The 14360-nt window shown below is 34.1% G+C and overlaps 2 protein-coding genes across 2 annotated transcripts; both read left to right on the top strand.

Annotated features, from left to right (window-relative positions):
• The first annotated feature begins 204 nt into the window (after positions 1-204).
• Positions 205-4478, top strand: LOC128156935 (uncharacterized). The gene is made up of 5 exons (XM_052819278.1): positions 205-578; positions 1750-2944; positions 3079-3195; positions 3349-3451; positions 3563-4478. The coding sequence occupies exons 1-5, from the start codon at positions 564-566 to the stop codon at positions 4023-4025; spliced, it is 1893 nt and encodes a 630-aa protein (XP_052675238.1). The 5' UTR covers positions 205-563; the 3' UTR covers positions 4026-4478.
• Positions 4479-9256: 4778 nt separating this feature from the next.
• LOC128161096 (uncharacterized) lies at positions 9257-11445 on the top strand. Its single transcript, XM_052824340.1, has 3 exons — positions 9257-9540; positions 10146-10307; positions 10617-11445. The coding sequence occupies exons 1-3, from the start codon at positions 9291-9293 to the stop codon at positions 10859-10861; spliced, it is 657 nt and encodes a 218-aa protein (XP_052680300.1). The 5' UTR covers positions 9257-9290; the 3' UTR covers positions 10862-11445.
• Positions 11446-14360: the final 2915 nt, after the last annotated feature.

Below are 14360 nucleotides of genomic sequence, written 5' to 3'. Positions count from 1 at the left end.
TGTGCACAGGACTTCTGCAACATTGTTTTGGAGCATGAAAACAATGAATAAAGGATCAGATTAAAGTGTACAATACAATAAAATAACTGAAGCTGTTTTTTCACCAACAGCCAAATCCACGCTTTTCTTTCTGGGGTACTGGAAAGTCTTTTCCTTGCAACACAATTTTAGCAAAAATAAGATATGATTGCGCCCATGAGAAAAGGGTCCTTATGTCATTTTTTTACAAAACAGAGAAACGACGTCATAAACGTTGGATGTTTAATCATAGCGCCGTATTCCAGCCACATGTAACGTTATACTATAAATGAACGAATAAAAATGTTTATGCTAGGCTATTTTGAATAAAGAATAAAGTTGTGGTAAAAATATGAAACATTGTCTTATTTTCGCTTATATTTTATTTATTTATCGATTTTTGTTTTTCGGATTTTGTTTTGGTTTAAATACTACACAACCATGGCGACGATAAACAAACTTACGAGGAGCGGATTCAAGAATACATGTACATTTGCAGTCAAATTATGAGAGCAAGCTCTGTATAACTGCTTTCATTCTGTACCATGGATCAGTTTGAGGTATAGAAAATATGTGCACACATTTATTTCAAAGAATACATTATGAAATCAAACTTTTTTTTTTATATTTACATCAATTAATAATGATCCGCCGACTTGTGACAGACGACCATCCGACATGTTGTTGTAGGCTACATGTAATTAGTAGCGAAACGTATTTTGCAAGAAAATATAGTTAACTGTATCTAATTAATCTATAGTTTTACATAAACGATTCTAATATTTAGAAAAAGTAGTGAAATCTAACCGTACGAGTGAATAGAAGAGAGATAACTCAGTCATGCATTAACTTGGGGCTCAGGACGGGAAATCTGTATCAATTTAAAAATGACTATCAATTTAATTTTTAAACAGCAGGCACGTAGCATCGGGGGGGGGGGGGGGGGGAGGGGGGGAAGGGGGGCAGGGGGAGCCAGCCCCCCCTTTTTTCTCGCAACAACAAATTTTTTAAAATCCACATATAAAAATTTGAATTAACAATGAGTTGCCCCCCCCCCCCCCCCACTTTTTGGGGAGTATGTAAAGAATTGATATGAAAATAGGGAAATTAGGATTGAAATTGAAGTTATATACTACGCCAGATTTTGGGAAATACCTAATTTTTCCTTTTTTTTTTTTTTTTTTTTTTGCTTGTCAAGATTTTTTGGATGAGTCCCCCCCCCCCCCCCCCCCCCACACACACACTTTCAAAAATGATGCTACGTGCCTGAACAGTTATTATTTTTCTTTTAAATTCTTTATTTAATCAAAATTAACACGACACAAAGTCTAATTTAGAAGTCTTCTGTTTATTTATCTTTATATGATTTTAATTATTTAAAATAATTTAATTAGATATTTAAAAAAAATTGAAATGTCTATTTAACACAATTTCAAAAAAATAAATAATGATTTTGATATTAAACCGAATCAAAATGAAGTTGGACACAAAATAATTGTACATTTTTAAAATACACTATACATGTATTTTAAACATGTACAATATACATACTATAATTCAATGTACTACAAAATTTACATTCATGAGAGAGAGAGAGAGAGAGAGAGAGAGAGAGAGAGAGAGAGAGAGAGAGAGAGAGTGTGTGAGAGAGAGAGAGAGAGAGTGTGAGAGAGAGAGAGAGATTGCAGGAGGGAACTTTTTTTGGTTTTTAAGTAAGTTATTTTTTAATAGGAATTAGACAGACAAATTGAAGAACATTTTGGGCGCTTGAATGTGACTCGACATGATGATAATCATCATTCTGAAAGTGACCATGAAGATGAAAATGAAGATGTTGACCATGACGCAACGATCGCTCTTCGAATGTCCGAGTTTGTGGAGACACAGAATGAGCATAATTCAGCTGTAGATCTAGAAACAGACGAATCTTTGGATACATTGTGTGTCGCTTCTGATGGTTCGTTTATGAATAGATGCGCATGTACCAAGAACTGCTTTGGAATATTTTCAGATAATGAGATTAAGGAACATATCTTTAATATGAGAGAAATGACCAAGGTAGAGAAGGAGTTGTACATCATGGGCACTCTACAAACTGGTTGTTTTGGACAAACAACAAAGAGAAACACCAAGCGAAAACGTGTGCACTATACATATAACTTCAAAGGAGAGAGCATATGCAGAGACGCATTTTTGGCAATATATGATGTGTCAGACAAAGTACTGTCAAGTATTGTGACTCATGTGAACACAAATGGAGTTTGTCCTAGAGAACACGGAAACAAGAGGAAAAAGCCAGCTCATGCATTGAAATTTGAGGAGATTGAAAATGCTGTGAAATTTATAAAGAATTATGCAGAAGAGTTCGGCATCCCACAGCCCGAGGCACCCAGAGGCAGCGATGGAATTCCCCCTGTGTACCTGCCAGCATCAGATACCAAGAAAGCAATACACCAAAGGTATGTGAAGTCCTGTGAGGAGTCCAGCATCCGTGCTATGAAAATTTCATCATTTGAAGATGTCTGGCTAAAATGCATTCCACACATCCGGATCAGCACTCCCCGTGATGATGTGTGTCAGAAGTGTGAGTGCCTGCGTAAGAAGATCATGGATGCTAGGACAGAAGAGGAGAAACTAACATCCGTAAGAGCTTTCCAGGATCACATTGAAGCAGCTAGGAAAGAACGACAACATTACAGGGAGTGCATACAAGAAGCAGTCGAAGAAATGGGGCAGTGGCAAGGCGGGCAGCTTCAGAACGTGCACTACACCTTCGATTTCGCCCAACACTTCCAGCTACCGCACCACACCAGACAAATGGGACCGACATACTTTGTCATGCTTCGCAGAGTCCAGCTCTTTGGGGTCCGCATTGATAGTGCGTCTATGCAGTTGAACTTTTTGGTTGACGAAAATCAAACAATCGGTAAATAATATCATTTTTTTTTTATTGTTAAATTGAAAAATTTGTTAATTCTTATTTATTTTTTATTTACACATTTTTTTACCTGTTTTTGCAGAAACTGTATATGTGTAATATGTTATAGTATTTTAATTTAGGCCAAGATGGGACTTTGACCAATGGCGCAAACGCGGTTATTAGCATGTTGGACTACACATTCAACGAATATGGATTTGGGGAAAAGTCATGTTCTTTACATGCAGATAACTGCAGCGGTATAAATTTTTATTATTGTCATTGATATTATTTTTTTTTATTAGTTATCTTTTTAAATTTAAATATAAATTCACGTTTGTTATTATGATATTTACCCGTTCGTAAAACTTTAACAGTTTTTATTAAAAAAAATTCTTTTCCTTTTTGTGCAGGTCAAAACAAAAATCAGTATATGTTGGCGTATCTGTGCTGGAGAGTTCTAATGGGCTTTCACGAAAGAATCTCACTAAAAATGCAGATTCCAGGACACACAAGGTATTGAATTTTTAATGTATTACCTTGTATGTTTCAGTGTAAATATTCTTTTGATTTCTGTTTACATTTACATGTATCACCTTGGGATAATGATTATGAATATTTGTCTAGATGTCTTGTTGATGGAGGATTTGGCCACATAAGAAAACTTTTCCGCCGAAGTGATGTGGACTCTTTTAATCAGTTGGTGGACGTGGTGCAAAAATCAGCCTCCAGCAATGTTGCCATCCCATACAAGCACGAGGACGGTGGAGCGATTTGGGAATGGCGGGATTGGAAGAGCTTTCTCTCTACAAACTTCAAGGCCGTCAGAAACATAAGAAAGTACCACCACTTTCGGTTTTCATGCCAAGATCCTGGGTACGTCTTTCTTAAGGAGAGCGTTGATTCAGAAGAGACCAGCGTATCCATCATGAAGAGTCCCATCTCGGATCCTCATGCGAGACCAATATTGATCACGCCACCTGGACTATCCAGAGATCGCCAGACGTACCTCTACAGGAATGTCCGCCCTTACGTCAGGCCACTTCATCAGGAGGAAGTGTGCCCAACTCCTGCAGATCTGGAAGAGTGACTGGTGTAACATTATTTTTTAGGTTGTTCGACGCCAGAACTTTTGTTAAATTCTGAAATTTTGTTCTGCTGAAATTTTAAATTACTTGTAAAAATGATTGATGTATTTGTTGTTTTTATTGATGTATATAATTTATGTGTACCAGTGTGTTGTCATATATTTGTGATCTATTACTGATAATGAAAATAACATGATTAAAATTAATTACATAAACATGATTATTAAAACTTTACAACACTTGTTTTGCCGCATATCATTATGACGTCACTGACGTTACGCTGCCGAACGCTGCACTGCAGTAAACAAACTTGTTGATATAAATGCATAAAAATATAATTTTAAAGTTGCCGAAGGATCTAAAATTGCATTTTTTGAAATTGTCAACATGTTTACTGTCAAATTCCATGAAAATCTCAAAATGTGTAAAAATTGTCATAAGGACCCTTTTCTCATGGGCGCAATCATATATTGGTAATATAGCTTAAGCAGTAGCATCATCGGGAACTGCTGCAGAGCTGTGGATGGATGATTTAAAATACAAATACCAATACTTGAAACAAGTTCTAGCAACATTTCAGTACAGAGTTCTTTAGCAGAATGTATTCGAAATGCGTCAAGCATAATATTAGACAAAGTCCAGTTGATGCACAGTTATGTGTTTATATGAGTTCACAGAGCATCCTCTGACAGAAAAGTGAAAATTCATTTCGAGGAAAAATTGTCCCCTGAACATTGGAAATGGCAAAGAGGAATATCACACACAGCTTGGAACTTCCTTCTGAAATTTGTATCACACTTGATGAAATTTGTTAAGAGAATTTGATAAAGCGTGTTACCCAGACTTGTGTAAAAAATCTTTTAATGAAAAAATATGCAACTGAGCTATTATGGCAGCAACCAATGAGCGAGTAGACCAAATCAACCAAAATAAGGGAGGACTTGAAATCGGACAGCTGTTAAGTTTATTTAAGAGCAGACAGAGTTCAAGACCGTCCACAAACATCCAAATAGCCAACGGAATTTTTGAATTCCTTGACTCCATCTGGTTTGCCCTCTCCACATTTTGCTCTTGAAAAGATATTTCCTTTATAATACTTATACGGAATTATAATCCCAAAAGAAGGACTTCTAAATGGACACATTATAGCTGATATTTCTAGCTCGTCGCATCATAGATACAAAAATTATGACTGAAAAACATTTTGGAAAAATGGTGTTCTTGCCACCTTGAAATACCTTCACACCATCAGATTCAGGTCTACTCTTTCTACTTCAACGTCGACAGTTTCCAGTAAATCCAGCATTTGCAACGTCAATCAATAATTGCCACTTTAGAACAAGTGGGAATAGACTTGACTCAACATGTTTTTACCCATGGACAATTTAATGTAGCTTTATCTCGAGAGAGATTTTTTTGACTCTGTTTCTGTATTGCCTAGTGTACAATAACTCTGTAGTTATTACACAGACAATGTTGTATACAAAGATGTAATTCATGAGGGTGTTGTTTACTCAGGGTTTGAGTTCTCAAATTTGGATTGTTATAAAGTTCAATTTCATGAGTAAAATTTGTTCTAATCACAAAAAGTATTTATGAAATGAATTATTAATGACATACATGTAACATTCGATATTTCTACTATATTATGGAATAAGGCTCAAAACAAAAATAGAATTTTAGCTAAACAGAGGAAGTTCGGACAAAATTTTGCAAAATTTGTTTTCCGCTAAAACATTTTTGGCAGCACCCTAATATTAAAGATAATTTTATAATTTAGTCTTTATAATTTTGCATATTTTTTGTTGGTTCCACCTCACTTATTCATTAAAATGATCGTATGTAACGAATTTCAGAAATATTGAAAAAGGCTTAAAATAAATAAAAGACACCTTATCTCAAAATTTTGATCAATGACCAATAAATCTTATGCCAACAGAATGAGGTCAATATAAGAAGTTTAATGCTATAAATGTTTTTGTATTATCTTGATTCAATTTTTTGTAAGATTAGATAAAAAATGAGTAGGGATTTGATAATGATAGCTGATAGAGAAATTTCGGACTGGAATCCTTAAAAAAAAGGTAGCTGAAATTTTATAGCTCTGTATTTATTTAGTGCCACTAGTATTCATAAACTGTATTTCATTTTTGAAAGTGTTAAATTATTTATATTATTTTCACAATCTTTTCAAAGGTAAATGAAGAACTGCTGTTGTCACCAGGAGAGCACTCAAAGAAAGAATTAGTTCAACATGATTTGAAAAGGACAAGGGACTGTGAACGGAAGTCATCAACTACATTCAAAAAGAGAAGGTCATCGTTGAAATCTGAGACACAATCAGCATTAGAGTGCAAAGAAATGAGAGAGGGTATCACGTATGCGTCTGGTGTAAACTTGGGAGACTCTTCTACGGCAGATGATAATCATAAGATACCTCCTCCAACATCCTCGCCCACAATATCAACTCTTGCAGATGGAAATTATACGTTCATCTGCTTTGATCTGGAGACTACATGTCTTGGTATGTGTTTTGACAAATGTAGGCAAATACAAGGACATATATTTTTCATATTATTATATTATGTAATAACTGTTGTTCATATATATATCTATAAATTTCAATGCAGTAATTTTGGGATTTAAAAAAACCCCAACAATTCCCTTGCTTTAGGATTGTAATCAATTACGCAAATAGCTGCAAGCTGTGTAGAAAGACAATTCAACCAGTATGTGCTTCCAGATGAAGAGATAAGCCATTCTGCTTCAGCAACAACCGGGATATCTTTGTAATTTTCTACAAACCAAATCAATCAGAAAACTAGAGAATATCAAAATCAAGAAGAAAATAGGTCAAACAGATGGAAATCAAATCATCATAAATCGCGCCGTGTTCGATACAAAGATTTTAGTCTAGCTCTATCGATCCATTTATCAGCCAAAGAAGATTGAGATTACTTTCTTATTGTGAGAATTCATGATTTTCATATCTTCTGCAGGCTAAGGCTTACACAGGTATTGGTTTTATAAAAGAATAATACACTGTTTTTCTAACAACTTCGTATCTTTGGATGGATTCCCTTAAAAAAGTTCATATGTAGGGTTCTTTGCGATATTTAGTTGTTAAATTGAACAGCACTGAAAACAGGTAGGTTAAAAAGTATAACTACATGTAGAATATTATATTAATCAGTCTAATACAGTGGTTAACTACTAATTGTAACATTCAAAGAGAATAGTCAATCTGTATTTTTCACAGAATTTTATCTACAAATCTATACTACTATATTAAAATAATAGACTCGAATTTTTCGTCTTTAATACCGAGAAATCGGAAGAACACTGTCTTTTGTTTTATATATTTTAAACATCATTGGTACTTGAAGATTACCAATTTGTTTTTATTTTTTCTCAGTTAAGCTTCGCTAATTAATAATCAACGAAAATTCCTCAAAAATCCCGGAAATCACCTGGATTTTTTGGATCTTAAAATCTTGCGCTAGCGCAATACATTCACGCTAACGGGATCTATAGTTTATATTTCCACAATATCACATCTGCATGAATAAATTCAGAAATGATAATACAAATACGGGTAAATTTTCAATGGACTTTTGCTATATATTCTGTTCATATATATATTTTAATGATTTCTTATGAGAAAAAGTATAAAATAACTAATATACATTTCAACTAAGTACTTAATTTTGTCTTCGTGATGACATAAATATTTGATTATATGCAAAAAAGTTACATTATATTTGTTAGGAGAGTGAATATAGAATGTTATCTCGTAAAAATTAATAATGTCCTACGGACCAATTCTTACAAAGAAAATACGTGTACGTTGGTGATAAGGTGTTGAATTCTTCCATTCTGTGGGGGCTGGCGTAGTATATAACTTCAATTTCTATCCTAATTTCCTTATTTTCATATTAATTTTGTACATGCTACCAAACAAGTGGGGGGCCAACTCCATGATAATTCAATTTTTTATATGTAAATTTTAAAAAATTAGTTGCTGCGAAAAAAAGTGGGGGGCCAGCCCCCCCCCCCCCCCCCCCCCCCGATGCTACGTGCCTGCGATGTTTGATGCCAATATTGTTGATTTTTTTGTTTGGTAAACTGTCAAGACACAAAAATATAAACAATCTAATGATCATTATAGTAAAACGCCATATCTATAAGAAAAGAAGAAATAACAAAATCTTACCTTCTTTCGAAGGCTTAAAGAGAGAAATACTGTATAAAAGAAATTTAAAACATTATATGTATAAAAAAGATAACAATGAAGACAACTTTTAAAAACGATGGGATATTTTCTCTTCCCTTCAATAAGTGTTCTCTGATTTTTTTTTAATCTAGACTTGGGATACTCTATATTTTTTATACTTCTGTTTTTTTTCTTTTGTTTTAAACTCAAAGAATACTAGTATATAAATTTACTCTGTGAACACAACCATAAACACTGGATGAATGTGTGTGTGTATGCAAAATATGTCCTATGGACAGCTTTTTTCACAATAATATTGTAAATTTGATGACTCAGGGCCTTCCAACCCTGACATCAAATAAAAGTTTAAGTTGTCTGGGACATTAAAATATTAAAATTAAAAAAAGAAAAGAATAGTCAATCTGTATGATTTGGTTGGCCAATAAGATTATACATTTGTGGGTTTTATTGAGATTCTTTCTACGTTTTCCATTCTGCAGGCTTTAAGGTATTCAATGTATAATGGAGGGATATTGAACAATTTTGAATCATTTTAAACTAGTTAAATATTTATTGCTAGATAACTATCCAAGTGAAATGAACCAAATTCACAGGACAGACAACATATAAGGAGCCGGTCATTTTGCACCTATTTTTTTTTAAGAGTTATCTCCCCTTGATGAAAAAAAAATAAAATTTTAACTTCGTCAAAATATCTGCGGTAAATGATTCATTTAATTTCATATTTTAATAAAGAGAAAGTTTATGCATGTATTCACCAAGAGAGTTTTGCAAATTTTAAGTTACTTTTTACAATATCTTAAGAAAACATACGTTGCCCATAGACTTCAATGCAAAATTCCAGATGTAATTAGTTGGACCATAATCAAAATTTTGAAAATTCCTTTGGTGGACTATTTTTATTTGATAATACCTTCAAAATGATATCATGATTAAGAATATCGGACCATTCATTTATTAGGTACAAAATGTGGTCGTTATACATCGAATACCTTAAAGTAAATCACTGTATTACCCGATTGAATGTCGAAAAATGTGCGAAACAATTAGAACAAGATTCAGATACATGGTTCTGACTACTCTCTTTGTCGGTGGTATTGCGATTATATCCCACATTACAGCAGTGGCGTATCCGAAATGGGACGGGATAGATGCTCACTGGGAAGCGAGAGGGAAATCGGACCAAATACAGGCTTATGGATCGATATGGGACTTCTCTGTTACTGAGGACAGCACAAACAAATTCTTTTATAATTCTTCAGCACAACAATTGATGGACACGGGCAAGTTAGGCGTTTATAAAATAAGTAAACGGTTTTGTTTAAATTGCTTTGGAGCAGTTTGTAACAAGTTCAAAATTTAAAAAATAATTCACATAGTTAATTCCTTTCTTTACTTTCAATGGATTCTAAGCCAAACATACCCTTAAAAATTGAAACAGTATATATGTAAACTTTGTGAAAAATATCTTTGAGGATTTTATGTAAAATCCTGTATTATAATAATAATTGTTAATGATAACAATACATATGGTTGTCATAAACATAAGTATGGTTGTCAAAGCAATTTCTTCCTCTGTCCTGAAAAATACCAACAGGAATCCCTACAAGCATTTCAATATAAAATGTTTCCATCCCCCATACAATACTGTGCATTTGTATTTCTATCGAAAAAGCCTCAAACGTTTATCACAATTAATAAATTAAGAACGTTAAAAATATAAAGAATGTCTAAGCATTATCAAAAAAGTCATGTTATGTACTAATTGTTTTGTATTTTTCTTCAAGTAAAAACTACAACCAGTATTACAAAATGGAAAGTACGTGTAATTTAATTAACTTAAGTAGACAAACACTTCGATATTGACACAAATATGTTATTTTCACAGCCTGGAAGACTCCAATTATATTGATGGCAACCACTGCAATTGGTATAGGAGTTGTGGGAGAGGGTCTCATAGTTTTGGCAGCTTTGTTGGAAAAATGTACAAAAAAGGCCATCGTCTTCACATGTGTGGATATGATGGCTATCATGTTTCTATTAATTGCGTGTGAGTACAGCCGGCGAACTTTAATTAACAACTGCAATTATATTTCTGTGAGTTTCATGAAAGGGAGGTACATGTATATATGAAGTCCTTTTTATAAATTTGTGATATGAACTTTGTATTCTTAGTGAAAGAGGAAAGTTTAAAACTTTAAACACAATCTTTGACAAAGTTTTTACAGACCACCAGAGGTTGGTTGGTTAAAATTTTTAATTTTAAGTTCATGGTATTCGTGTGTTTTACCTGTTTTGGAATGTTGTAATGTTTACACGCGTGTTTCTTGGAAACTTCAGTCTCTACATTTGTTTTCAGCATTTGAGAGTCTGATGGGAGCCATCCTATATAAGTATAATTTTACAAAACACCAAGCTCCAAAAGTTTCAGATGTCAATTATCATCTCCCATATGAAGAACATGGGCTCCGAGCTGGTTTTTACATTGAATGTGCTGCTGGTGGCCTACTCTTTGTGACGTCTTTACTCTACATTGTGGATACGGTATGTGCCAAACGAAGCGATGCATCTTCCAATATACTCAAGCCAACAGCCACTGGTTAACATTTGAGTATCTTGACAGCAACTCGCAAAAAATCCTCAAGAAACTGTTTTGATGTTAAATGTAAAAAAAAATTTGTTGTTATAAATTATATAAAGAAACCTTATCAATGAATCTGTTAGTTTCTTTAATATCTGTAAAACAGGTTTTTTTGTGAGCCGTAAATTGGAATTTTTTAACACATATGGAACTATAGCTCCCGGGTTGTCATTCCAATTTTTATCAGACCGGCGGCTACAGACCTGTAGCTAGAGATTGTATGTAGTCAATGAACGAAATAAGAATTGTCTGTCTATCATAAAAATTAGGAGAAACATGTCTCGCGTTATCACCAAGAGAAAAAAAACTGTGTACTAAAAAGATGTATAGAAAAGAGTACTTCTCACTTTATTGCTCAGTGTAAACTTCAAGATTTGATAACCCAGTTATTATTACTTACAATGATTTAAGAATGTATTTCTAATAATCAAATGAAATTTGAGAGCCAGTCTTAAAGTTATAAGCAAGATACAGGGCTCACAACTCTTTGTCATGTAAACAAGGCTTGTGTCCTGTTTTTGTTTACAAAGTTTTAATATACCAGTATAAAATCTTTTCCAAGCTATTTTGTCTATCTTATCATTCATTTTGAGCATAAATAAACATTTCCCAAAGTTTTTCACATTCATTTTAGGTCTACAAATGGAGTAATTTTCAAAATTTAAAATGTAAACAAAACAGCAAAGAATTTTAACGTCTTACAAATTGCGCTAGTTTTGAACTTATTAACCTTATTTTCACACAAAGTCTGTAAAAAAAAAATAAGTACCATTAAATTCTTCAGCCAGTTTACTACTGAAATCGTCACTTTACTTGCCTCAGACTTTCTCTTAATTATGATAACCGACCTCGGAAAATGAAGTATGTAAATTTACGTCGAGATCGAGAGTCGCCATTTTTAAATGTAAACAAACTTGCACCACTTTAATTTACAGGGCTACTGATGGTGTTTAAAAGAATATCAGAGGCAAGTGAAGTGACGATATCTGTAGTAAAATGTCCGAGGAATATTTTTGGATCAAATATTTGTACAGAATGTGATCGTAAATGAGATTAATCGTCCAAAACTAGCGCATTTTTTGTGCGCAGTAAATTGCAGTTTTTTACTATGGGAGGCACTGTAGCTCCCAGGTCGTCCATCCGAATTTTTTCAGACCGGGAGCTATAGTCCTGCAGCTATTAAAGAGGTTGATTCGATGGCTTCATGAGTGCATTTCAAACTAAGATATTAAAAACTGCATTTGAACTTGCAGCAGCCAACTGTGCAGTTTTGTTAATGTTATTTCTTAAAGTAATTACTTCGTCCAATTGGAATTTGTGTGGGGTGGTATATTAACATTGAATCCATCCCGATGAGTGTCATTTATTATGCTAAAGAAACTAAATGATCATGCCACCACCACAACTGAAAATCACTTGATCCATAGAAACATATTATTTTGCTGTTTCGATGATTTGTCCTTGATGAAATCGACTTAGGAGCAACGTCTTTGATTGAGAGTTCACCATTATCAGGCCAAGACAGAAATAGATCATTAAAGTTATGGAGGGAAGTACACAAGTTTTTTTCATAGGTACGTTTTGTAAATGCGCGAACTAATGCATCTACCATATGCTTGGCATTATCAAAGGCATGACACAGACTGTTTATTGTTGCTGTACAGTTAAGCTTGGATTTTGGAGTCTCCGCCAACGACATGAACTTACCACAGATTTGATAACGTTTCATCACCTTGCGGATCCATCGGCAACTGAAACTAAAGAACTGAACATGGTGGGCGTATTACTACGCCAACAAAAGTAGCACACTAGTACAGTAGGCATGCTTATGAAAATTTCTTATGATACGTCTTAAGAGATATCTTAGGGTATATCTTAGGACATTCTTATGACATCTCTTAGGATGTAAAACGAAAGCGTCTTAGAAATGTATTAGGTTAAGATGTCTTAAGTTTCATCTTAATTTTTTTCATGTACAAAACAAACGAGTTTTCCGCTGTGTTACGTGTACAATTCTAAATGATAATGGATAAACGAGACCGTTATAATTAAGCGGTCAATACCAATGGCCAAAAACTTGTTTTATTATAATCTAATACAAAATATAAAAAAAACAATCAATGATATGAACTCATTTTTAGCACTACTTCATCGTTTTTAGAACATCTCTCTCTCTCTCTCTCTCTCTCTCTCAAATAAAACTAAATTTTTGATCCACTCCTTCTTTGTAATAAACAGTACTCAGTAGACCTAAAATCAAGGAACAATTCCATTGTTTAGAAACCATATAAAAAGGCTGTGCAGTCGGTGCTATGTAGTACATGTACATGCAGATTGGGCGGAACACGAAACCCAAACTTCTCAGAGGCCGAAATCCAAATATTATCAAACGAAGTTGAGAAGAATAGGACCGTGATTTTGTCGAAATTGTCTAATATCGTCATCAACAACCAGAAAAAAAGAGTTTGGGAAAGTATATGTGATAAAGTAAATTCTGTGAACACGAACGCCATGTGAGGACTGTGGAAGAGGTTCGAAAGAAATTCTCAACATATACAAGCGATACAATAAAAATAGTGCCATTGTAAAAAATAAGTTATAAAGATGAATTGTTGCAAATGAACGAATCATGAGTGCTACCTGGCCATTTAGCAACAATGTTCAAAAATTTCAGTTTAGAATCACATAGACATTGTACATTGATGGAATGAAAATGTTTCCTGTTAACATAAAGGTGTTCGTCGGTAGTTTGGGCTTTTATTTTGATGTGAGTACCATCTATTGCGTCGATTGCGTTGGGGAATCCCTCTATCTCATGAAACCCACGTTTAATTTCATTCAGGGCGCCTTGATTTGTTGGCATAAATATGTACGTGTTGGCTACTCTTACAAGGCATTCAATTACATCACTGAGTACATACGATACACTCTGCCGAGAAATGTTATGAATGTCATCAGCTACAGCCTGAAAACTTCCAGTGGCGAAAAACCTCAATGCTACCATGATTTGTAAAGAAAATGTGAGTGCACATGACCTCAATGTAGGTCGTTGGAGTTCGTGTTCGAACTGTTGACACAGCTGAATGATTATATGTCTCGGCAGCCTATACTTGCTAACAATAGCTTCTTCTGTCTCGTAGTCTAACGGTTTGTCTCGGTCTCTGAATATCCTGTCTCGCCGTCTACGTCTCCTCAGTTGAAAAAACCATAAGACAGCAGCCATTTTTGTTTAGTATTAAACAAAGATATGTCTTAAGTTAAGCCCTTGTTTGTCTTAAATTTAAGATATTTCTTAAGAAGGGTCTTAAGTTGAGACATCATCGATGGACTGACTTAAGAATAAGACGTTGCTTAAGTTCATCGTAAGATATGTCTTAGTCTTAAGACACCTTCATAAGCATGCCTGCTGGTTATTCCCCCTAATTACGCAGTGTGTGATAGCTTGTCAATAATCTTCCAACC

This window comes from Crassostrea angulata, chromosome 1 (genome assembly GCF_025612915.1).
Source record: "Crassostrea angulata isolate pt1a10 chromosome 1, ASM2561291v2, whole genome shotgun sequence".
In the NCBI taxonomy this organism is placed as follows: Eukaryota; Metazoa; Mollusca; class Bivalvia; order Ostreida; family Ostreidae; genus Magallana; species Magallana angulata.
This window is presented reverse-complemented; position numbering and strand designations above follow the sequence as displayed.